The sequence below is a fragment of the Gymnoscopelus braueri genome (assembly GCF_963280865.1).
Source record: "Gymnoscopelus braueri genome assembly, chromosome: 7".
NCBI lineage: Eukaryota > Metazoa > Chordata > Actinopteri > Myctophiformes > Myctophidae > Gymnoscopelus > Gymnoscopelus braueri.
The window spans coordinates 36,434,556-36,461,406 of record NC_137608.1 but is presented as its reverse complement, the minus strand read 5'-3'; the positions used below and the strand labels follow the sequence as shown (position 1 = coordinate 36,461,406).

Sequence of the window (26,851 nt, the reverse complement as noted above, 5' to 3'; positions counted from 1 at the left end):
CAACTGAAATGGATAACCACCACACAGAAGGAGCAATTGAAATGCAGGCTCAACAACAAGACGTGGTTGTAAAATCCAAAGAGGTTGAAGCGGGTATTGTGGACAGTGGAACTCCGTTGAAACCAGGGCTGGAGAAGATGACACCTACAGCAGCAGAAGATGTTCATAATGGTTAGTGTTGATTCTGTTTGTTTGACTGGGTTGCTTTCTTTATAGTCTAGTTTCTTGCAGATGTAAAATGTGTAAATAACCACTACCAGCGTTGTTATAACACAGCTCCACAGCTAGAAAGTGGATGAGTTCACATATAATAGGTCATAAATAAGGGTTAGGGTCATTGCTATTGAGTTTCGAATAACATGGGTCACCCCATCTCTCCAGCTCTTCAGTGAACAGAAAGATTCGGGATACCAATCAGAAGAGCGAACCCCATTAAGATAATTTATTCTTAGTTTTAGTTTTCCAGTTCCATTTTTTGTCTGCTCTTTTTACCCTTCACTTCCAATTTTACTTGTTTATTCTGTATCCTGTACGAGTTCTCTCTCCTGATCGGATAAAATAGGTATTCCGACCTGAAAATATATGTTCTGTTTACTAAAGGGTTGGAGGAAGGTGGAGAACCCTGTTAATGAACAAACACTCTATAGCAATGATTGCTTTAGGAATATAGAGCTATTTAACACTTATTTTAACCAATAGATATCACAACACATCACCTTTCTTTTGTCTTTGTATTTTTTTAATTTCACAACTATCCCATGTGACCTGTTTCAGTGGTCACACAGATTAGTGCAATGACAGGAGTGTGGAGTCTACTCTTAATCAGAGAAAGATGTCTCTGCACCTTTGTTCTTTTTCTGCAACATTCGTGCACTTGACCCCGTGCACACAGTTGCCCAGTTCAACTAATCTACTACAACTACCAACTAGTCAATTGGCATCTGAACAATTGTAGCCTAGTGCCTCCAGAATTAGCACCAACTGTTAAAGGAGGGAGATTTCTTTCTTTTTCTCCTTTAACCTTTGTGGTAGACTTCTCAATGAGTCCGAAAATTTAAACTCCAACCGATCCAAGTGAGTTGAAGCCAGAGCTCAGTCAACATATAAAGTATTGAGGCCAACCAAAACCCCCAAAACAAAACAAAAGTATGTTGTTGCCAGAAAAGGCTGCCCAAGTTATGTAGGCGGTGGCTCAAATCACATGCCACAATGGAATGAGCGAGAGAGAGAATAGTTGATGATGTGTCACATCATGCTTGTCATGTGTTGCATTTAATACATTTCTCATGCCAGACACCGGTTCTCTGTGTGAGTTTATTTGTGATGGAGCATCTCTGTCACAAATTGCAGGCAGCATGCACACCCGACATTCCCTGCTCTGTTATGTTAATGTTAAGTAGTTAATAAAACTCGCTCTTATTATCTCTCTCTCCTTCACAGTTTCAGTAGCTTAACAAAGGGTGCACAATTGGTAATTCTATTTCCATTTATGCATAGATTTCACTGACCAGAGTTTGAAATAGAACACCACAACATTATTAACAGAAAAATGGCAAAGACAACATACTATGTGGCTTGCACTGACTGTACAGGGCTTTTTTGGGTTGTTGCGAGCTGCTACTCATGCTTATGGATATATTGATTTTGAAGCTTGTTTGTCTGTCATCAACTTCAAACGCTCGTTCAGTGCTTGCACTTGTATTCGTTTTCTTTTTCCAAGCCCAGGCCTTACCTAACCAATTAGCATAAATTGTTGGTCTGAGACTGTCCCTAACCTACTGACTTTTTTTAACTTCATCTGCCCCACTATTCCAAGATCCATGTTCAGGAAAAGAATCATATCGTAGTCCTAAAAATATAGGCATGTGGAAATTATTGAAAGCCGTCATCTGTCACATAACTCTTTTTCAGTTTTCTCAGTAGTATCTGGAGTTCATTTTTAGGATTAGGCTATATGCCCTATTAAAGTGGTTGCACTCCACTGTTCATATGATTACATGGTTTTCGCTACATGTACCATTTGCATTTGAAATTGTTTACATCGGGAGTAAGCCCTGGTAATTCAGCACCTTGACATTGAGAACAGGACCAACTATAGGGACACGTGGCTACTGAATTGTCGCCAACCACCCTTTCCTGCTTACACAGAATATCCATTGTAGCTTGACAAAGTTGTTTGACCAGTTTACCAAGAACATGACAAGAGCTTTGCAGCCATGCTAACAGGATCCTGAATGTTTTACTTTAATGTTAAGCATATCACTTTCCTTTTTTATTGTGCAGTGAAATGTAAACCCAAACAATACTGTTAAACCTCCTAAGCAGACACAGTCCTTTGTTAACCCCCATTCTTCCAATTGTTTAGTTTTTTTGAGAGGAAATGCCTTTAAAACCAACACGAGGTAATAGTCAAATGCATAGAAATAGTAATCTAAGATCATAGGTAAACCAGAACCTATCATCAGTCTAAACAGTATAATATAAAAAATCTATAAAATGTACATTGAAACAATACACACTATAGGATGCCAGGGTCTCGTTTCACGAAACCTAGATAGCAGATTAACCCAGGATTGATCAGTTATCCTGGATGAATTTATTTTAGCTTAGCCATGAATCGGTTTCATGAAAGCTGAGTTATCCTGGATATGGTTAACCATGACTTAGTTTCATACTACATTAGTTACCATGGTACCAAGTAGGTTAACCTAACCTCAGAGAACAGAAACTCAAATTCCTCTCCTTTCAGGTCCTGTTGATCGAGATGTGGTGCCAAATGGAGACGGTGCAGTGGATCGCCCGGGCGGTGCGGGGGACGGTCACCTGAATGGCCCCTTGCTTCTGCCTGCCCCTCCCCGGAGCACCAGCACCCCTGTCCCTGTCCAGTCTCTGAGCCAAGAGCGCTCCCTCCCAGGTGTGGCTGCTTTCCCTCCCATGATGCTAGAGAAGTCTGAGGAAGCTAGTGCTGAGGGCACGGGTCACAAGAGTGACGCGTTGCTATCGCTCAGAATAAGTATGCCTATGCAGGAGACTGAACTGTGTAAGCATAAAAACCCTGATTTATAATGAGTCCCCAAATATTGTGTATTTAACCCCCCTTTTGCTGTTGGATGTCTTTAATGGCTGATGTGTACGGTCTTTTTTTTTAAAACACCCATCGCCTGTGCATTCTCTGACCAGATGGATTCAGCTTTACTTGTTTGAGCCTGCTTTGTGCTGTATGTCCAACTCCCTGAGGTGTTTCATTGCTTGATTAGGCGTCGGTGTGGGACGTGGTGCTTTGTTTGGAATAGTAGCTGGACTAATGGCTGTGTTTTTTTTTAGAACTAATCCCTGTGTGATGTTGTGTTCTGGTGGTGTTTCAATATCTTGAATAACTAGATTATCAATATTTTGTCCCTCGTTAAATGTGATGTTTTCAAGCCTGTTTCCGATAGCTGTGGTTGTGGTTTGGTCAATTTGAGTTGTTGTGATAGACTTAATACTATGCTATGACCACTATTGGCTTAATGGTGCATGTTAATTATTACACAAAGATTCCCACATAGTCAAGACGGATCCACTTTATGTTTAATGTGTTGCTGTTGTCAATACGTTCTCATTGTAACTTCTTGTACAGACTGGCACCTGGTTGAGGCCAAGATTGCTAACACAAATGTCACAGAATGTAATGGTGGATTCTACTGGTTATAAGGGACATGTCACCATGTTGAAGGAATGACAACATAATGGAAAGACTTAACATTATTCCTAAACAAAGGAAATGCTAAAGTTTTATGCAGTGGTGGTTAGATTCCTCTACAAATCAGATTAGGGAGGAGGAGTCTGTAATGTTTTCTTTTATCGTTACTCTTTCAATGTTGGTGTGTCCTTGTAATCACTCTCTACTCCAAACATTCAGTGACAGGTGTCTGTTGTGTGCAAATTAACCAGGTTGGCTGACACTCCCTTTTTTAATCTTAACTGGTTAAGGGACCCAGGGCTAGAAATTAACACCATGTTGTCCCATAGATAAGATCTTTTACCCTACCAGCCTGTTTGGAGATAATAACCTTCATTTGGAGTTTTGTTTCTCTCGCTAAGCTGAAAGTCTTGTCTGGCTGGTAAAATAGTGAAAGTTCCAAATAAAATGTATGGCTTATTAGCCACTGTGGCCTCTCGGTAAAAAGTTAGTTTCCTGCCCTGGCTCTAACCCACAGAACTTCATAAAAAGATGAATGACAAATTATCTTTAGTGGCTGTTTGAGGGCTGGGTTGCATGCAGCTTCACTCTTGATGTAAAAACACAGTTATACATTTGTGTGTCCACATTATGGTTGTGCCTGATCTAGGCCTATTCTTAGCAAGATCGTTGGATCTTTTCCTATCCGATAAATCTGGAACTTGGATGATATTAAGTGCCTGGAATGTTTTGGGGGCTGCACAATTGGCATATTTCTTTGGATATCAATTTTAGTTGTCAGATTTATTACATAGAATTCAGAAATATGTCATTTAATTTTTCTATTTTTTAAATTATCTGCAAAGTTTATATAGATGTAAAACTACAATGGTGTTTTTTGATCATCAAATTGTAAAGACTAGTCATCAACATTATATATTATAATACACTCTGTGGCCATTTTATTAGGTACACACCTCAACTACTGATTACTAGTTGGGTAGGAAGGACCCTGATCTTTTCCCCCGTCCTTTGTAAGGTTTGATGAGTTCGATGAGTCAGAAATGCCCTCCTGCACCCCTCTCTTGTACTGAGAGTGAGTTGTCCTCTTGAGCTGGTGTCTGCTTACTCGGCTACTCAGCACCCAAGCGTCATATCATGGCCCTCCTGTTAGCTTCAACGAGACTGACGGTTCTCCTCTAACCTCTCATTAACACATTGACTGCCAATCACGTAGATCTACGCGAACCGCTTTAAAGCCGCCACGTGCCAATCGCGTAGATCTACGTGAAGTGATTTTTTTTTTAATGTTTTTTTTTTCCAATTTCACCCAAAGGCCAAGGAGATATGATTAGTTGAAGATCTAGACTCCTATCCACTTCCTTGTTAACTTAAAACTTAAAAGGTCTGTATTTCGGCTCCTGAGTACTTTTTTCTTTTCAATGAAAAACTCTGGCACTGGCTAAAAAATATGAAAATAATTCTGGCAGTTAATGTGTTAAGAGGGTGACTCGATGTTGGTTTATTCATTCTCAGCAAACTGTACAGCATTGACTATCAACCTTTTTAATCTCTGGGACCCATCTGTAAGATCCACAGTGTTAATTTAACTCGGAGTGTACAAATGGAACAAATTGGTTGCAATTGTACACTCAAAGTCAGTTAAATCATGTGGCTTGCTCATTCTGATGTTAGTGGAAGTGTAACTTAACCTCTTGGCCTTTCTGCATAAAACTATTATATACATAGTTGCAGCCACATCACTCTCTATTTGGAGGAGTAGGTTGTTTATATCAAACAATAGGTGTACATACGTAAATTGGCCACTGAGTGTAATTGCATTCACAGTAGCATAGTATTTGGCATAACTGTGACTGTCAGCCGTCATTGTGCAGCCCTATATCTACGGTCCAAGATGGAAGATTCCTCTGTTTTGTTCTAAAAATCTTTCCCCTGTAGCCAACAAAGAACCTTCGTTGGAAATGGAGAATGAGGAAAAGATTCGTCTGGACGCTCGTCGGCGCCTAGAGGAGCAGCTCAAACAGTACAGGGTGCAGAGGCATAAGGTGAGTGGATGCAGTCTTGACCAGGCATCAGGTCATTGCAGCAGCAAAGAATGTCTAGCATGCATGGGGCCACATGATCACAGCTGCTTGGGTTCACAGCTGGCTTAAGACTTAAGAATCTTGAATCTTGAAAAGATATAAATAGAACAAATAAAGCTGTCTGGTTGAGTAGAATCCCCCTGGCTAAAGCATCATATTACTTGGGTAAAGCAGCTTGGGAATTGTTTCCATTCAGTTCTCCAAAAGTAAACACCCCTGGCTTAAATCTTCAGTCAGTAATGCTAAGAAATTTTATTACCAATATGTGTAAAGCACATTATTGTTTGTTTATAGCAGTGGTTCTCAACCCGTGGGTCGGGACCCCCAGGAGGGTCCCCACATGATTTAGGGGGGGTTCCCAGGTGACAGTGAAGTAACAATTTAAGGACCTTTTTAATATCTCAGTATAAAAAAAAAAGAAGACCATTACTGCATCAAAAATAATCAACTAATTATAAAAGCTGGTGAAACATTGGCCAAATTGTCAAATAATAAGAGCAAAATTGAAAATAGCCGATCTACATTACATTACATTACATTACATTCGATCTACAGCCGATCTACAAGCTCACAACAACTCCCTAAGGCCTTGTGAGCTTGTAGATCGGCTATTTTCACAATATTTATCTGTGAAACCGAGTTAAACAAAATTGAATGTCTCATCTCTTGCTTTCCAAGTGCTTATCAGGGTGGGGGGTCCCCAGTTCAAATATGATTATTTTGGTGGGTCACGGCCTGAAAAGGTTGAGAACCTCTGGTTTATAGGTTAGTGAATTTGAGGGTAAGGATCTATTATAAGGGAGAGCCGGACAGGACAGCAGTACCATATTATATAGAAAAGAGCATTGAAACTCCTCATTAATGCTAACAAGCTTAGAAAAGGTAAGAGCCAAATGTCAAAAGGGGAGAAACAAAGGTACATTATATTGTAATTTATGCTCTTCCTTCACCTGTCATCCTTTTCCATTGCCCAGTCTCACCGCACCGTCCCAAAGAGCCGGTTGTTCAGCACTCTGGACCCAGAGTTGATGCTGCACCCAGAAGCTCTGCCACGGGCCAACACGACCAGCATGACCACAGAGTACTCCTTTATGAGGACCAGTGTTCCCCGGGGGCCCAAACTGGGCAGCCTGGGCCCAGGCATCCCCCCTTCCAAAGACAAGAAATCCCGCTCGCCCCGCTCGAGTAAGATCCACTCCCTAGCCGATTACAAGTCTGCAGAGAACGGTGGGGGAGGTGGAGGCGGGGAAGATGGGAGGATGATGATGGCGTCAGATGGCGGTCGGGCCTCTTTCCAGTCCACCCTCAGCTCTGTGTCCACCCTGTCCGAGGTCAGCGTAACGTCAGATGTCTGCTCCTCTGAGGTCGAGGGTCAGCTCAGTGTTGCCCCGCTCCAGATTTCTGGCGATAACGCGTCAGAGATTGACGGCAGTGAGTCGGGTGCCAGGCTGGGAAACGATGGCGACGACAGTGACAGCTCATCCTACAGCAGCGTGTCCACGCGGGGGACGTACGGCATGCTGTCCGCTGTGGTGGGCAGGCAGAGGGGGGCACACTACACGGTGGAGGGCAGAGATATCGCCCCTGAGGCCATGGGCCAGTTCCCCTCCCTACGGCAGGTCCTCCAGGCAGCCAGCGATGAGCAGCAGCTGCTGGAGCTCGAACAGGCAAGGGAGGGAACCTCTGAGCCGCGCAGCCGAAGAGACAGCTTCTCTAGCAGGTTTGGATCGACATAGAAGATATTATTACATAAATGTGGTCTTTGTCCTGCTGTATTCTGTTCTGTCTGTCTGTTCATTCATTATTTTTAACTGTTCAGAATTCATTAGAATCTAATCATTGACTTGTCTAAAGTTTTTCTAATGTGATCTTAACCAATAGTTGTTTACACACTGAAGTAATATTCAGTATGCATTTGCTTGCAATAGGCTTGATGATATTGGTCAAATTTTGACTGCGATATTTTAGTTTTCTTGCAATATTAATGCAAAAAAAACAAACATGATTTACATAATTTCACCAGATAGATATATACATCTTTTACCTGCAGTTGCTCCATTTGGAAGGAAGGAGCACTCTAGCAATAATTAAGATGATTTTAGAGGGGGAAGTACAGCAGTTCTTCAATACTCTGACTCAACATGACATTATATTCAGTTACTCAGCAATCAACCCAAGCTAAAGTCCATGATAAACACAATAATAGTAATTAACTTTGCCTACCCTAGCCCCCTTCTTTGGGGGCTCATCGCTGAATGGCCATTTGCTGTGTCAATAAATCAGACTAAAATGTAATTGTTATTTGTCAGATGGACTAGATTTACTAGACTTTTAAGATTAGTCATGAAAAATATTAATCGTGATATTTTACATTTTTTGTAAAGCAGTACTTGCAATCGTGTGTGTGTGTGTGTGTGTGTGTGTGTGTGTGTGTGTGTGTGTGTGTGTGTGTCATTCAGTCCTAGGCATTATTATTGTAGGCTTTTCTTTGATGACTTCATAGATAACACATTTTTTAATATATTATTGATCATGTCTTTGTTGTTCCTAGGAGATGCAATATTGCTAATATTATAATATTGATAATGATGTTTGTGACATTGACTGGTTCTGATTCCTCCAGTATTTCTTTGGAGAGTTCAGTGATGGGCCATGATGAAATGCTTCAGGTGATGAAGGAGAAGATGAGACTGGAGGGCCAGCTGGAGTCACTGTCATCTGAGGCCAATCAGGTGAAAGAGCAGCTTTAATAGTGAAAAGCCTACTGTCACACAGACAATTTGTAATAGTGTAAAGTACTGTTTAGCCTAGTGCAGACTAAAGATTTGCGTCACTACAAAACGATTGCGGCGGTCTGAATTACCCTGTTGCAGGTCGGCGCATGCCGGCTGGCTCATTGAATCGCAAATAATTAAACTTGTTCAATCTTAAGCAACAAGTGGCAAACATTTCTGATCACAAACAAATTGTCCACACTAATCTGCCATTGTAACTTTACAACATGTTGTCTTGCTCTCTCTCTCTGTCACACCCACACAAACGTACACTGTCAAGCGTGAGTCAGTTTTTCTTTTTTTTTTACTGAACCCCCTGCCTGTGAGAGGGAGGGAGAGAAAAAGAGTGTGCAAATGAGAAAAAGGAGGGAGAGCTTAAGCCTATTTATCTATTTAATATTTCTTATTATATTAGGTTGATGTGCTGTGGAAACGGTAAACTGTCTCTTTGATGTCTCGCCTTGATGTGGATTGTCGCTGTCCAGTAGGGACGGCCCCTCTGCCTGTTGTTAATATCCCCTATCCTGGAGGTACTGTGACAGTATCGTTGCAGTGGAAATGGCAACCGGTTGCAGCTCGGCACATGGATGTGGACTGTCCGGTTTTATGATGTTGCAAACCACCGTTTTGGGGAATCTGTTGCAACTTGTTATAAGTTGGCAACTCGGCTTGTCACAAATCTTTAGTCTGCAACTAGACTATACATGCCTGTTCCTTGTCTGTGAAAAAAAGTCAGAAAACAGACCACTTCCATCACTGGTCCTCTCTGTATTTGGAGTTTTTTAATCTATTATGAGCATTCGGTATTAAGAAAGATACTTGAAAATTATTATAAAAATCACCAATGACACAGTAAAGTGAAGTCATACTTGGTGTTGACTAAAGTTAGTTCAGTCCATGGTTTACAGTTGGCACGTCTCCCTTTTATAAATACTGGTGCTTTACTAAAAACCTAGTTAAAACTGCTCCACAAAAACAACGTTGATATATCTAAGAGTTTTGCTCTCAACTCCCAACACCGAGAGGACTAGCGGTTCAAGTGGTCTGTGTTTTTCTACGGACAAGGTTTTGATTTTACAGACCGCAATATTTTTCAAAGCTGGGACAAGAAGCAGTACTTTCCGCTATTAAAAAATGGACTGTGTGACATTTCCCCTTCTTTTTTTTAAAAGTAGTGTTTCTGACCATACCGAACCCTGCTTTGCGTTCAGGCACTCAAGGAGAAGACAGAGCTGCAGGCTCAGCTGGCCACTGTGAACGCCCAGCTGCGGGCTCAGGAGGAGCAGGCCAGGGCCGGCCAGGAGAAGCAGAGCGCCCTCACCGCAGAGGTGGGCTCTCTGAGAAAGAACTGCGGCCAACTGGAGAAGGCCATGGTGGAGCTGCAAGGCAGCCTGGAGAGCAAGAACGCCAGCCTGGCCTCCCTCGGCAATGACCTGCAGGTGGCCGAGGAGCAGTACAGCCGGTTGATGGGGAAGGTGGAGGAAATGCAGCAGTCTATGTCCACCAGGGAGACCGCTGGTGAGTGATGGAGACGCCACTTAACCCCCACAACAGCTGATGTAATTTTGGCTTATGGGAGTTACGGTGTAAAAAAAGGAGTAGGATATGCACATCCCCACAGTTTATTTAAACACGGTGCTGGAGCCAAAAATTATCAAGTGAAGAAAAAGGAAGTCCGCACACAATGGGTTGCTCTCCCGTCTTTTCTTTATTATTTTAATCAAACAACATCTGCCCATGCAGGGCTTCATCAAGGAGTTATGATGTAACATTTAACAGGTGGCAGTCTAGCATTAACAACTAGTGTTATGTCAATAATTTAATACTTTACAACCACAAATAAGCTAGCTAGCTTGTCCCAGAGGAATAGGCATTAACATGTTTGCTTTAGTACAGTCAGTACAACATGGTGAGGTACCTCTTCATTACCAATGCTAACCGCTGTCCATTTGCTGAATGCACCCATTGTCTGGATCAGAATCGGTTAGAGTGGCTGACAGGCTGCTAAGCGATTTGTCTTGTGACATTGATGCATGACTGTATCGACACATGAACTAACATAAGTACCGGTAAGCTCCAGGCTACTTAATGAACTTATGACCTGAGAAAATGTGGTATATCTTGAATATTGCCATGGCTATGGGATGTTCTTCATTATGATGCAATCTACCCATCAACCCCCTAGCTGTGACAATAATAATAGTATACTGTACCACGCATAATATGCCACGTAGTGCCGCTAACTTGTTTTGCTAACAGAATCCTAATCTAGCAACTAATGCTAGAGTTGGATTAGATCTGTTACAGTATATTGTAAAACAATAATAAAACAAGGTATGAACATTGTATTTAGCCATGAATATATCTGACGCCCATAGTTGCCTGATTGCCTGGGGCAAGTAAAAATGATATTGGGGTCAGTGCAGTTTGCTTTATGGTTGCCTGGATGGGCAAGTCGTTTTTGCAGTTTCTGGAATGTTTTTTAGAGACTGGAATCAACCTTTTGTTTGTTCACTATTCACACAACATGCTACATCTCCCCATAAACACAATTAAACGTCCTCGTGCTCTGTTCAGAGCTCTGTCTGACGGCAAAGTGAGCAGTGATGATTTTTCGCCCCTCAAATATTATTTCGTCTGTAGTTGAGTGAGTGGTTTGTGTTCTGACACTACAAGTATACAAGCCCCCCCAATACATGCACACCGTTCGTTGCATGATTTCTATTATTGGGGCAAGTGAACATGAACATGAGTAGTAGTCGTCGTCATTGTATTAGTAGTATTAGTGTTCCTTGGTTTTGGACTGTGTGTTTGACCTAATGTCTTGTGTTTCTGGTCTTCCGCTGTTACAGTCCAGGAGCTGCGTCAGCAGATGGGTGGGCTCCAGGGACAACTCCAGCAGGTCCAGTTGGAGCGCAACACCCTGCAGAGCCGGCTGAAAACGGCCCAGGCTGAGATTGACTCACTGCAGCAGGTCCGACAGTGGTACCAGCAGCAGTTGGCGCTGGCACAGGAGGCACGGGTTCGGCTGCAGGGCGAAATGGCTAACATGCAGGTGAGGTTACTGTTGTGAAAGCATAGAATTTCAGAATAGTTTTTTATATCTTGTAGCGTCTTTTTTTTGTTGCTTTTTTTGTCTGTTTCTTGTAGCACTTTTAGATTTTGCATTATAAATGAAATACATTATTATTGAACATTTTCTCTCATTGGGTATGCATTCTGCTTTCAGATTTACTCATAAGACATAAGGCCCCATTCACAGTAGCCAAGTGAAGTGGACAACTGGAAGGTTACCAGTTTTGGTCCTCCTGACCAGCTGGGAAAAACTGAGTGGGCACAGTAATGGGCACAGTTGCACACACAATTATTATTCAGGCAAGAAAGACTATGGTTGTACTGGGCAGCTCCCAATTGTAAGTTGTGTTGAGTGTGAGACAGGTTGTTGCTGTGAAAGATCATAGTCAACTGTTTATTTACATCGGGTAAATGCATACTCTAGAGATGTAAACAATGACTTCTAATGGCATTTCAATAAAGTTGACATGCATTTTCTTTGTTTGTTTTTCCAGGCTGGACAGATGAACCAGATGGGTACTCTGGAACACCTGAAGTTGGAGAATGTGACTCTGTCCCATCAGCTGAATGACACACAACACCGCTCCATTAAGGAAAAGGAACGCATTGCTGTCCAGCTGCAGAGCATTGAGGTATAGAGCCCTCTTGTGTCTGAATAAGAGCATCATCAAGTTAAAATATTCTTTTGACTTGACATATTCAAGTTAAAAGAATATTATATATTCACTGTATTCATTTAGAAGTTGCTCCAACTTTTAGAATGGCATGTAAGCCATTAATAACAAGACTGGGTCTAATAATGGTGTTGTTCCCATGTGGTTCTCATCATGTGATCTTGTATGGGGCAGTTTTGGTGTTCGAAAACTTTCGGCAAGCTTCCTAGTAATATTTCTGGCATTTATTGGCGGAATAAAAATGTCCCTATAGTGAAAATGCTTGAAATCAAAGTACTGGCATAGCGTGATGACGTTAACAAAGAGAACGATCGTCACTTTGGATAGAGCCAGCATGCTTTAAGTTAATAGCTAGAGAGAGAGAGCGTGTGACGTGCTGCCTGTACCTGTAGCCAAAACTCTGTTCAGTGACAAAAATGCTTCAAAGCAATGTTGACATAAGTCAGAGAATGCATATTATGTCGCATGGGGATGGCTTGTCCAACTACAAGTTAAGTAAAACTAGCTCTGTTATAGGGAGAGGGTTGGTGAGAATCTCACTCTCTCAGAGAGAGAAAAGAGTGAGTGGCACAATGTTCACGCTGAGTCGCAAGGCGCGACACTGCAACACAGCTGTCTTTAATATGATTTAATAAGTGGCCGTTTAAATAAAGAACAAGCAATTAAGTTGACATTTCAAGATATGTCGTCTTGGACATGAGATTTTAGAACAGAACTGACAACTCTACCTGTCAACACCCAGTGATAATGAATGATTGAGAGAGAGAGAAAATATTTGAGGAACCTGCTTGCTTATCCTCAGCTCTTTCGATGGGTTAAAGTTACAGTCTTACGTGCTTACAGTCACCTCTGGCGCGATTATAAAGTACTATACCATTAGAAAATCAACAAATGAAAACGGTCGCATATCAGGCATTACCAGCACTTTTACTGCCAAAGAGTGCATGTCAAAAGAAAACGTTCTCTCCCATTGCCATTCCAGCAAGTTATGCTTATTTGTTTGTCGGTAATATATTGGCACTGTAGTGAAATGAAGACTTTATGAATGGAGACTTTGAAGGGATGGTTATGTTTTGTGACCATTTAATCAGTTTATCCAGTGGACGTTTCTGCCAAATGTCATGGAATTCCCTCAAACATTCCTGAGACATCGCGTCCACACAGTTGGGACAGATCACAGTGACCTTGACCTTTTTTAAGTTGATCTTTGAGTCCAAGTGGACATTTGTGCCAAATGTCATGCAATTCCCTCAAGGCGTCCTGAAATATCGCATTTAAAAGAACGGGACAGACATCAGGTCACAGTGATCTTGAGCTTTGACCACCTACTTCTATCAGTCGATCAGTTCATCACGGACTCTTAAGTGGTCATTTGTGCCCAATGTCATGAAATTCCCTCAATGCGTTCCTGAACATAATGTCTCTGCTGTTGCTGATGGAGGCATAAAAAAATGCATGAAGATTCTAAGTTGACCTACTGTTAGTGTACATAACATGTGGTGTTGATCGGTGCAAGATATGACTTGTCACATGATGCTAGTATGTCACAGGGACTTACCCCCAATCCAACCCTTGATGCCGAGTGCCAAGCAGGGAGGCACCGAGTCCCATTTTTATAATAGTCTTTGGTATGACCCGGCCGGGGATCGAACCCGACCTCCCAATCTCAGGGCAGATACTCTAACCGCAAGGCCACTGGTGTATTTATCTCCGAAGCACTGTACTATGTGCATTTCATTCACCAATTCACACACCGACGGCAGAGGAAACATGCAAGGCGTCCTGCTCATCGGGAGCAGTTAGGGGGTCAGTGTCTTGCTCAAGGACACTTCCACACTAACACAGGGGTAGCCGGGGATCGAACCAGCAACGTTCCGATTCCAAAATTCTAAAATGTAAAATGTTGCATCTTATAGCCTAGTTAATAAAAACGGTGTATTTTTATGGCGTGGCACTGCAAGAGTCTAGTTGTTTTTTTTTCCAATGTGTTCACTTTCTGAATTTCCTTGTCGATGCTGTAGGCTGACATGCTGACCCAGGAGGCAGCTTACCAGCAGATTCAGGATGCAAAGACTATGGTGGAGGATGACCTGCAACATAAACTGGAGGAGTTTGAGGACGAGCGTGATCGTTTACTGAAACTGGCCAACACAGCCAGCTCCCTGGAGAGGGAACTAGAGCAGGTAATCAATCATGCTCATTTCCTTCACCTCTGCCAAAGGTTTTTCTGTATCAACGCGTGTCGGTCCCCTCGAAAGTAGACCAATCACAGAGGCACAGAGGACGTGTATGATACCATGAAACGGAGCCACCTCCGGGCATAAACTAATGTAGCATAAACGGGGTGGAGACTAAGGGTCGTGCCGGGAGCATCTTCCATAAGACACGTGATGGAAGTGGTTATGTTTAGGCTTGGGTTTTGGTGTGGTTAACATTCAGTGGTGTTTATTGTCACATTAACCCATTAAGACCTGAGAAGATTCTAGAAATGTCTTCTAAATCCTAACCTCGATTTTTCAAAAATAGCAGATCTACAAGTTCATAGCGCGGCACTCGGTGCCGCGCTATGAGCTTGTAGATCTGCTATTTTTGAATAGCCTAAAGAAATCTAAAGTGACACAGATGCGTTCCAGGTATCAATGGGTTAAATACAGTTGGTAGCGGCATTATAGGCGGTAACATTTTATTGTTTGCTATTCTGTTTGGATTTATGCTATACAATACTTCACCATAGAATGCTTTGCTATTCTATTCTAAATTATATTTCCTTGGTCTGCTTCTCCCAGATGAAGTTGACCCTCTCTCAGAAGGACTTGCAGCTGGAGTCCCTGCAGAGGGAACACCTGGACCTGATGCGCCAGTTGACCAGCACTCAGGAGAGCCTTCAAACCAAAGAGCAGTCCATCAACCAGCTGGAGGCCCGCTACCTGGAGCTGGAAACCCAACTCGGTGAACTGCAGACAGATGGCGGTGCTAAAGACGACACCATTCAGTTCCTCCAGAATGAGAAGATCGTCCTGGAGGTGGCACTGCAAGCCGCCCGTGCCGATAAAAGTCAGCTGGACGAGGGGGCAGAGCGGCTGAGCGAGGGTGTGCTGGTGGCAGCGGACGTCCTTGACCAACTAAAACAGGAAGTCCAGGTCAAAGCTTCACAGGTCAGCAACAGGTGGAGGTGCCAAGAGGGTCATTAATGAATCATAATTGTATTATAACGGGGATTCATTTTTGTTTTATTTCGTTTGACTTTGTTGTCAATATTGCTGTGTGGACCCAGTATTTACAATTTATTAAGTCAATTACAGGAGAAAATGTAAAAAATGACCACTGGTTTTTGCTTTGTTTTTAGATTGAAACACTACAAAAGGAAAACAATTCCCTAAAGAAACAAGCACAGAAATTAAAAGAGCAGTTCCAACAGCAAAAGGTAAGATTGCATGTCCATCAGGAAGATGGTGTTCACATCCCTTTCCGCTATAAAACCCCATCTTTGATTGTCACAGGTGACAATTTGTTTTTCTTCTTACTTTTGATGGAAAATGTTTGTTTTGATGTCTGTTTCTGTCAAAACTTATACAATATATATATTTTTAATTGTTGAGTGTTCAACACTAAAATTTAAACAGTTAAACTATTTTTGATAAAAGACTGATGTGCTTCAAATAAAATACTTTTTTTTGGTCCACCAAAGGTAATGGTTGAAGCCTACCGGCGAGATGCCAGCTCAAAGGAGCAGCTGATCAGCGAGCTGAAGTCCTCCAAGAAACGTCTGCTGGCAGAGGTGAAACAGCTGAAAGAGGAGGTGCTGAACATCCAGGGAGAGAAGGAGAAAGCTGAGCTAGAACAAGCACGCCTGCAGAAGGAGGTGGTGAGGGTCCAGGGGCAGATGAACAGCCTGGAGGCTCACCTGCAAGGTGTGCAGAAGGAGAGGGACCAACTGGAGACCCAGTTACAGGTATAGAATGTTTTCAATGTTAGGAAATCCTTGTCCTGTCAGCCGTTAACATTACCACTAGCAAATTTAAAGCATAATAATAATGAATTAAAACATCGTATGGAGATTATTTTGTACGCTTTCTCGTTAGCTAACTAGTAGTTTATTTCCCTGGGCAATGGTTTACAAACAAAGAGTATATTTAAAGAAGGAGAGGGGTCACAGTATTCATTATAAGCCTTCTTTCTCCGTACTTGGAGGCAAACTGCAGCCGAAATGTTTATTTAATGCCTTGAACTCAATGGGAGGCATGTGAATAAACACTATCTTTATTTCTACGATTCAGGAAAATTATAGAAGAGTAGACATATCACATTTATTTATACGTATCAGACCGTTTCTTCTTTACTGTACATAGCCTTGGTTACAAACAGGAAGTTCCCAAAATTTGAATTTCAGGACAGCAGTGTTATTGTTTACAGCCTGAAACCCGCATCTATACTGTATAAGATGAGATTAACTTGATTGATCAGCAGGAGTTATGTGACTGCTGCATCTAAGGACTAGGTGTAGATAACATACAGTGGCCTAAAATGCAGCATAAGACAAATTAAATTCATATAATGATCACAAAAAACATTTGTTTTTAGATCTAATGTTTGCAAACTATTTTCTCACTCACATTATCAGGCCTATAAATAATAAATTATTGGTATTATCCAACCTAAATTCTTGCCCAAATCTCATTTCCTGTGTGTAGGATAGCACTGAATTAAATTTGCAACGCTTTTATGTTCCAAAGTATTCGTCCATTTTGGAAGGTTAGTGTTTAATATTTAAAATATTGAGTACAACCAAAGTGCAAGTGTAGCTATTTTACTCATTGGTGTAGACAAACTCATGACATTATGTACTGACAACAGGACCTTTCTGTCACTATAGTAGTACGGTACAGGACATGGATAGACACACCTATCACTGTGCATATTTACACTTTAGCCTCACTGTGCATATACTGGTATGCACTTTTGCATTGTGTTTAGATTTGTATCTGCCATTTTGTATGGAGTGTGGTGTGATGTGGTTTGTTGGATTTGGTTCCTCTCCCTAGACTGTACAGTTTGACCAGAGCCAGCTAGCAGCCGTGACTGAAGAGAACGAGGGATTGAGGAAGCAGGTGGAGCAAATGCAAGCTGATGCCAAAAAGTGAGTCACAGGCGCCATGGACTTTTTTTGGCAACTAGAATTGTTCCCAAACCCAGCCTGATCCATGCAGAATATTTCAGTTTTACAGAGTTTGGTTTGTTTTCATCCCAATAGAGATGCCTAACATATTGATATCTACTCTTCAGCAATAATGTTTGTCATGAAAATAAAGCACATCAATGAGCACTAATAACATTATGAGACGCATGCTTAAAATTGGTTAGATTTGTAAGAAGATGACTACCAGACCAAGTAACAAACTACTTAAAAAACAACTGGGAAGAAAGTGATGCCAATAGATAAAACTCACACAAGATACGATACGATAATACTTTATTGTCAGTTCACACTGAAATTTGTCTTGCGACCCAGCAGCCATGTATGCAACACATAAACAGTACACACATTTGACATGACACAAAAACAAAAAACTAAAATACATACATAAAGACATAAAGATAAGAGCAATGTCCACCACTCAGCCTACCCCTGGCCTAAACTCCTGATTAAGCCTCGATGTCGTCTGATGGACAAAGGACCTCTTCAGTTTGACCTTATTGTATGTTGGAACACCGTATCTCCTTCCTGAAGGCAGCAACCTATATTCTCCATACAAAACATGGCTAGTGTTTGAAGTGATATTCCTTGCCAACCTTAGCATACTGTTATTATACGTAGATGTATATAGCCTCTGAAGTGGTTGTCCAACAATCTTTGAACAAATGTTCAGTTGCTGCAGCAGTTGTGACTTTAAGGCTACAGACAGACATCCATACCAGGTGGTACTACAGTACTGAAGAACACTCATAATAACAGAAGTGAAAAACAAAAGAAGAATCTGTCTACTAGCACCAAAAGATCTCAGACGGCGAAGGAAATAGATTCTTTGCTTTGTCTTCTTACCCACTGATTCAATCTGGTCTTTCCATGACAAAAGATGGTCTATTACTAGGTATGTATACGAACATACCTGGTTGATCTGTTCACGATGGATAGTGATGGGAGGATCTGTGTATCTCCAGTGGTGCCCCAAAAACAATCTCTTCTGTCTTTTTTGTGTTAATGATAAGAGCGTTGTTATCACTCCACTCAACCACCTTATTTACTCTGTGTTGGTGCAGTCCAGGCAAGATAAGACGTAGAAGCACTAATCAGTGCTCTTCTGCTTTCAAACAGAGCCATCTCAGAGCAGAAGGTACGAATGAAGCGTCTGGGGACCGATTTGACCAGCGCCCAGAAGGACGTGAGGGCCAAACACAAGGCCTATGAGAATGCGGTGGGCATCCTTAGTAGGAGGCTCCAGGAGGCCCTGACAGACAAGGAGACCACAGAGGCAGAGCTGGTCAAACTCAAGGCCCAGGTCTCAGATGGAGGGAACAACCAGGCTCAACAGGTAACAGAGAGGGCCCTTTATGTATTTCCTGAAAGACACTTTGAGTTTCTCTGTGTATAAAATGTGCTGTAACGTATAGTGCTTGAAAATGACCTCCAAATTACTATTCACTGACTATTGGATTGTAATATACTATACTGAAACGGAAATGCTGGAGTAACTCTGACTCTTAACATTGAGGCTGTCTGAATGGTGTTTGAATTAGCCTTTTGAAACCCTGTATGTGCTTGTCTATTGTCCAGGATAAGATGGAGGCCCTGCAGGCTGATCTCCAGGCTGTGAGCCGCAGTAAGGCCATGCTGGAGAAGGAGCTTCAGGAGGTGATCACCCTCACCTCCACAGAGCTGGAAGAGTTTCAGGAGAAGGTCATGGAGCTGGAGGACGAGGTGTGGAATGAATTTATACATCACCAAAATAATTGCTACATGAGGATTCAATCCATTTCTATCTTGCATTCTGTCTGTCCTTGTCTTAGTTTGCCTATCTGGTTGTCTCTGTATTGGTTTTTGTGTTGTTTTTTTGCCTACATACAACTGTTAATTTATGTTTTATTCCTTCCCACTGCTTTTTAATCCTGATCGCAACATGCAGCAGACTTAAACTTATGTTATTTATCCATTCACATACCGTTGTACAGAATTAACCATTACCAAATTATTTCACAGCTTCAGGAAGCCCGGTGCTTCAAGAGGCGCATTCGGAAGTTGGAGGATGCCAACAAAAAGCTTGCCCTAGAGCTGGAGCACGAAAAGGGGAAACTGGCCGGACTGGGGCAATCCCACAATACACTGCGGGAGCACACAAACATTCTGGAGACAGCCTTAGCTAAGCGAGAGGCAGATCTTGTCCAACTCAACTTGCAGGTACATTTTATAAGTTGAAAAGTTAAGTTTTTAGCAAATTGTGATATGAGATAAAGTATAGGATAAAACACTGTCTGGTTGAAGATGCTAGTCTACAATGATGATATGGAAGTTGAATATTTTAGGTAGCATTAGATCTTGAAATGTTTAGATTGTACAAAAAGTTTGCACATATTGTTGGAGGATTATTCTTCACTCAATGACCGTAGCCAGTGAGCTGACATGATGATCATATCCAGCCACTATCATCATATATCACATTAAAACATAATGATATAAATCTTCAAATACAGGAAGAAAATGTAATTCTGTAAACGGCCCCTCTATCTCAACCAATTATGTACATTGCAAAGCTCTGCATCTGAATCTGGTTTAGGTTTCATCTGTTGATGAAAGTTCTCTGTACCAGCTCTTGTCACAGTACCACCACATTTATGGAATTGTGAATAGTATGTTTCTCCCTTTTCTAGTACCCACTCACTGTTACCTTTCTAACCTTTCTCTTCAGGTTCAAGCTGTGTTGAAACGCAAAGAGGAAGAGGATAACCAGATGAAACAGGTGGTTCAGTCTCTGCAGCTTGCCTTGGAAAAGGAGAAAGCCAAAGTCAAGGACCTCAAAGAACAGGTAACGGATCAGTTTAATTATGATATTTTTAGACATTTTACTTTTACAGAGTTTTTAGTTACATCATTTTATTATTTATTTTGTGCTAATTTATTTTTTGGGCTCTGGGCTCTTATTACAAGATTCTTACCCCAGTGCTCCTTTGAACTCTTCAATGGTATAATGGCGTGTTGTGTCCTCTAGGTGGCAGCAGCAAAGGCTGAAGCCGCCCACAACAGAAGACACTACAGGGCAGCAATGCTGGAGCTGTGTGAGATCAAGAAAGACCTGCAGACCAAAGAAGAGATGGTGAAAGCCCTGCACAATGAAGCAAAAAAACTACAGTATGTTCACATTTCCAATTTGCTTACAGGGATCTGGGTAGTTCATGTTTGTATGGTTTCATTTTATTGTGATGGCTTAGTGGAAGCACTGATAAAAGGCCCTGGAAAGATTCTGTCATTTTCCAGAAAGGATTGCTGTGTGGATCCATAAATTATGATGTTTGCCACGTCTACAACAAGTTTCCACTTCCCTCTTTAAGGAACAGACATTTTATTTTCACTTTTGCATTTGGGAATAGCTTTGTGGTAATTGAATTAAATCAATTTGACTTGTAGAAATATTTTTGTTCCATGCTCCATAAACATGGTCAACATGCACAAGCCTATTTGGTCTGAGTTTTAGTCTGAGAAAATCATTTGCAATACTTCTTGCTGCCAGAGGGGGCAAAATGACTAAATCAAGGAACCCAGTTAAGTTTTTCGAATTTTGTCATTATAATTGCATCTACTGTTTGGTGTGTGTCTCCCTGCAGGACTCAGGATGAGCAGCATTCTCAGGAGGTGTCTAGGTTCCAGGAAGAACTGTCTGAGGCTCACTTCCAGCTCCAAGCCCTCCAGAAACAACTGGATGAGGAGCTGTCCAAACAGCCCCTCACCAACCAAGAGGTAGTGATAGTACTTCTGGTAGGGTTGGGGTTTGAAGGCATTTTGTAGAATCTGAGTCTGGATCCAAATCCATGTATCAAATCTGAATCTGAGTGACTTATCAAATCTTATAGGTAAATTGATTAAGCTTGATATATTCTTAGTTGCATGCTGGTGTTGCACACTGAAAATGGCAGATCTACATGCTCACTATTCTGTAACGCATTGTATTGTGTGGTACACCGAAATGAGCAGATCTTAAGCTCACAAAGTACAACTAAGGTTTGAGCTGGGAACATCACATGTATAGATAGATGAGGGAGATGGAGCGCTACAAGACACTGTGTGTATCATGAGCAGGGCTAATAAAAACAATGACCTGTAGTAACTATAGCACTGAATGTAAAGTTTTGGCTTCACAGAATGTTTTTTTTGTACTGTTGCAAATTAAATTAGCATAACTTAACTTGAGGAGGAACTGGCTACTTAACTGTCACTGCAAGTTAAGAGGCTCAAAGATGCCATGCTTTTTAAATGGACAAATGTTTCAGATGAGCATGTGTCACAATCTTGCATTTCAGATTGTACATTTTGGTGAAATTATCTCACAGTTTTGAGTGTGTTGCCTTTCTTTTTTTCCCCAACCCTAACTTCTAGTATTACTAATATTCCTACTAGTAATGATTTAAAAAAAACAACTATTTTAGCCGTTTCATACATAGAATGCATCTCAAAGAGCTTTACAGCTAGCACTATAACTGCCTGGATGGTTTCAGTAATGACTATAATGTTTTTTCCATGCTCTCACAAAGGTGTGGCTTTTGAATAAGATGTCGATTTGCTGGCCAAGTGGTGCAGAAGGGGGAAATCACCCTTCAATTATTATTATATATTTTTTTAAGACTATGCACTTTAAATGTGCTTGAAATGTAATCCTGAAACAAGTTTCTTGCCTGATGTCTAGCTCTGTGACAAACACTCTGTCCGGCAGGTGGAGGACTTGAAGTGGGAGGTAGAGCAGAGACAGAGGGAGATCGAGACCCAGAAACAGCAGCTGGAGATGATGGATCAGTGTCACCACAGAGAGCTGGACAACACACACACAGCTCTACAGGTATAATATATTATGCATTTTTAAAATACATATTTTCTATGCATAAATATATTTTTTATAATTAAATATAATCCCCCCTAGCAACATCTAGTGGCTGAATGTTGTCTATTGCCCCTTTAATGTTTATGCGGAGGATTAACTATGCGCAATATCGTGCAGTGCATGATTTAGAAATAGAACGTGCACACAATGTATAATTTAGACTTCTTCATTGATCGGATATGATTGTTTTAATTGAGATGTTCACATATTTGATCAATAAAGGTGTGTACATTTTGTCGTGTGCGGGTTCTACTTCCAGATTACAAAATGTTATCCCATTTGGAATGATTTATGTTGTGTATTTTTTATTTCACTTTTTTAATTAATCTTATCTTTTATTGTATGTCTTTGGGTCCTTGGTTTTATTTTAATGAGAAATCAATTTACACTTTACTCACTCTGGTCTATTTTGATTCTATCTTTTAAATGTTTTTAATTTTAAAAAGATAAACGCAATTGTTGTGCCCCAGGTGTAGTGTGCAGTGGTGTAGTAAGTTGGTGCAAACTGGGTTCTATATCAGAGATGTGTCTGTCTCAGATTATTAAGGTAGAGCTGGAGTCTGTCCAGGAGGAGTTGAACGGCACTAGGAAGGACAAGTTCATGCTGCAGGCCAAGGTGGGCGAGCTGAGGAACAGCATGAAGACGGTACTGCTGCAGAACCAGCAACTGAAACAGGACCTCAAACAGAATCGGCTGAGGAAGGCAAGTCGGCATTTATTTATTATTTACATATTTATTTATACATTTTTGATTTAAGCAAGTTTAATATACTAAGCATGCATGCTGTTTTACAGCAATGGCCTGCTTATGTTGCACATATTCACGCATTTGAGCTGCAAGGTGCAACCAATATTGTTTGATTGACGAGCAACTCCACAGGTTCAACTGGTGATGGTGGTTGAGGGTTAAGAAAGTTTTTTCATTGACTTTTGGTCCTGACATTAAAACCAGCAGCCTGGCCTCAGGAACACCTTTTCAGGGCATGTGTTTGCCCAACTTGAATACTTCATTATAAGTATAATATAATAAGTAAAAAAAACCGCTATCTGTCGTGTATGTTTTTAATGGAGCAGCAGCGAATGGAGGGGAACCCATCCAACCCTGTGACGCCGGTAAAGATCCCTGACTGCCCTGTGCCTGCGTCCTTGCTGGATGAGCTGCTGAAACCTTCAGCCTCTGTCAACAAGGAACCCCTCAATAACCTGCACAATTGTCTACGGCAGCTCAAGTAAGACGCCCCCCCCCCCTGCTACAGAGTCTTTCATTTACATTATCTTTTCAGTTTCTATACCTGCTTGATCGAAGTCAGGGTCACAGCATGTTGGGTCTTGTCGGGCAGAAAGCAGGGACTGGTAGGGCTGGGCAATGTGGGGAGAAATAAACATCACGATAACCAGAAAACTTTTGATATCCCAATACCACAGTATGGAATATCACATTCAAATAGTCTAGTAAGTTGTTGTTCATCACAATGGACTGTATTGAATTTATTATTATTATTTTGTTATTTAGGGAGGAGATGGACAGCCTTCAAAAGCAGATGGAAGAACATACTGTCACGGTACATGAGTCCATGAGTTCACTGACCAGCGTGGAGGAGGAGCTAGTGCGACTGGGCGAGAGGGATGATGTCTCCAAATCATCAACACTGCTAAACAACAATGTGGTGGAGAATAACAACTCGGCAAAAGAGGAGGCACAGCCATCGTAATGCAGAAACATTTTTTTCTCAGGCCAACGGACAGAGAGTGGAGTTTTATCCACAAGGGCACTTTTAAAAAAATAGAAAGCCACCTTAGCCCTTTATTATTATTATTATCCTTATTTTCTTTCTTTTCTTAACAATTGCTGCCAACATTTGGCATTCTCTAGTTAGCACAAGAGTGCTGACGCAAAGTAATAAGTTATATACCATAGCTTTATTCTTTATTTTGATTATTATTATTTTTTCTGTTTTTGTGACGCTGCTCGTTATGTTTTATTTATTTACAATTCAGTAATGGAAAAATGTCACCGTTTCATAAAGAAAAAGAAAGACTAGGACAGCAATTTGTGGCAAGTAAGTCCATTTGGAGTGCTGTGATAGTCTTTCTTTTTCATTATTTACTACTTTAAGGATCCAGCACCCAGTTTTCATTGTATAATTGAGAGTGTTATGTTATTTTCAAAGAATTGGTCTACCACCATTGTTGGGGGGGCACAATAAAAGCCTAGATCGTAAACTCATTGATCTTAAACCACCAAATTGCACCATACAGTATGTCAGATATTGACAGATATCCGATGGTGACATGTTTGTCTGATGGATATTGAGATCTAATAGTATGAAGTTCTATGGCCTTATGTTGTAATTTGCGTATTGTTGTTGCAAAAAGCCTCATTACAATAATTTTGTAATTGCTTTGTGGCTCAACTAACAGAGAAGTTAGTTGTTAAAAAGAAGTTAGAAATTCTGCTCAGTGATCGGGCGTTAAAGTTGTACTATTAGAAAGTGAAAATGGATGACAAAGAGGACGAGGTGGTGATGTCATGTTTATATTTTGTGTCACTCAAACATGGTTGCATGTCCCATGGTAACCATTGGTAACTAATCCAAACAATTCATTGAGGGACCTGTGTTACAACCTCTAATATTAGTCCCTATGAGAGGTGCCCCATGCTGATGTAATTAAAGCCTGGTTGTAAAACCATTTCCATTGCAGCAGTTGGTCTGCAGTTGGATAATGGTGTTTTGCTTACTACAAATTACTAATTGATCTCGCAGGTAATATTACATGAATTGCTTTCAGGCTGGTAGAAAATGTCTGGCTTTATTACGCGCAGTATTCCCTCCCCACTGTCAATTTCTTGACTATGTAGGAGGTATGTCATTAATTCTGTGATTTACCGAAGTGGTCAATTATGCCTCTGCTTTTCATTCTAGCAATTTGCAATGAAACATGATTTGTTTTCTATGGATTTCAATATTGTCATGCTCACTAGTGGTCTGCTTTTTATTGCCTCTTGTGGAAATTTAGTGTTTGTTTTCTTATGCTTGCATTTAACCATACCATGGTGGGTTGTTTAACTCTATGGAAACGTTTTCTCAATTATGAATGGAAGTTTGTTGTCTGGCTTGGACTGTAATGTGTATAACATGAAAAGGCCTTAAGGAATCTTTGCTATGGTGTAAAAGGACTAAACGGTTTGAACGTTATTTCTACTGACTGAGCGTGTGCAAGATGTAATATATGTCTATTGTAATAATGGTTATGGTTACAAGCTCATATGGAATGGTTTATTGTAATTTATATATATATATAGATTTGGGCTGCATCAACTGACATACAAGATGCAAAAAGAGTTTGCAGAACTGGGACAGAGTTTTAAGAAGCAAAAATGTTACTATAGTTTTCAGTGATTTGCAATCAGATGTAATCAAACCTTTAATCATTTTTTTCTGATTACCATTACTTCATACTTGAAGAAAATGCCCCCTTCTAATCATTTTGTTCATTGTCAAAGGGAAAAAATGTACGTTTTGCAGAGGTTAATATATGAACATAATTGTTTTTGCCTTTTTTTTCTATGACTGTAAATGCATTTATTGATAGTTTAACTGTATAAAGAGGATAAATTACAACACTGTCAAAAGCAACCTGTACATCAAAGTAAACTAATTGCTACAGAACTGCAGACTTACAAATGTAGTTGGTTCATCTGACAGCAGCTTGCAGCACATGCAATTGTGCTGCAAGGGCCGTTGTACATTTAAATACCTTGCTTGTCTTGACTATTTTTAACAACACTGTATGCTCGTGCAATTCCAAAGGGACAGCATACATATAAGGGAGAAGAGTGCTCTGTCTGGGACTGGTAATCACAAACATACCAATATACTGTGTTCTGAACTGTGTTTTGGGGACTTCATTTAGACAAGATGCATCTTCCAAATTACTTTCACTGTAATAAGCTACCAGTACTTGATAAGTGTGACGGGGAGCATGAGCTCTATATGCATAAACCTTGCTGTATTTGCTGTTCGATCTTTTAATCTGCTATGGTTGGAAGTTATTCATTCCGATGTTTAACGTTTATAATGGGAGATGGCGTTGTATGTATCTCATAAAATTGCACTATTCATCAGCCAGTGCGTGTGTTTTGTTATGTAAATATTTACACATCACTATTACTTTAGAAGATGCTTTAACCCTAGGGGGCACATGTAGTTTTTAGAATTTTATTTTATTTGACATTTTTACTCTCTCTAGTCATGAGGCTGAAGTCAAGTACAACTTAAACCAGTGGTTCTCAAACGTTTTAGCTCAAGAAAAAAGCGAGATTAGACGTTTGCCAAGGAACTACCCAAACTAGTGAAAATAGCAGAGCTCTGGCATTGTGAGCTTGTAGATCTGCTATTTTCACTACTTCAATCTTTTCCTTTTGTTTTAAACGTAGGAAACGAAAAATACAATTTTAATAACAACTTTATAGCACTTT

The 26,851-nt window shown here is 40.8% G+C and overlaps 1 protein-coding gene across 3 annotated transcripts; it reads left to right on the top strand.

The window, feature by feature from the left end:
- Positions 1 to 8: 8 nt before the first annotated feature.
- On the top strand, positions 9 to 26,497 carry golga3 (golgin A3; the record flags this gene model as incomplete). Of its 3 annotated transcripts, none has more annotated exons than XM_080432363.1 (23): positions 9 to 171; positions 2,750 to 2,914; positions 5,621 to 5,727; positions 6,741 to 7,486; positions 8,390 to 8,498; positions 9,752 to 10,058; positions 11,393 to 11,595; positions 12,110 to 12,247; positions 14,311 to 14,472; positions 15,076 to 15,444; positions 15,636 to 15,713; positions 15,978 to 16,241; positions 17,332 to 17,426; positions 18,603 to 18,819; positions 19,062 to 19,205; positions 19,485 to 19,682; positions 20,191 to 20,307; positions 20,491 to 20,630; positions 21,104 to 21,236; positions 22,207 to 22,329; positions 22,910 to 23,074; positions 23,446 to 23,600; positions 23,885 to 26,497. In XM_080432363.1, 23 exons carry the CDS (start codon positions 9 to 11, stop codon positions 24,081 to 24,083), a joined length of 4,497 nt encoding a protein of 1,498 aa, XP_080288489.1. In that variant the 3' UTR covers positions 24,084 to 26,497. The 3 variants fall into 3 exon arrangements, with proteins under 3 accessions (XP_080288489.1, XP_080288488.1, XP_080288487.1); XM_080432362.1 differs by having other exon boundaries at positions 2,750 to 3,013; XM_080432361.1 differs by having other exon boundaries at positions 2,750 to 3,040.
- Between the last annotated feature and the right edge of the window lie 354 nt (positions 26,498 to 26,851).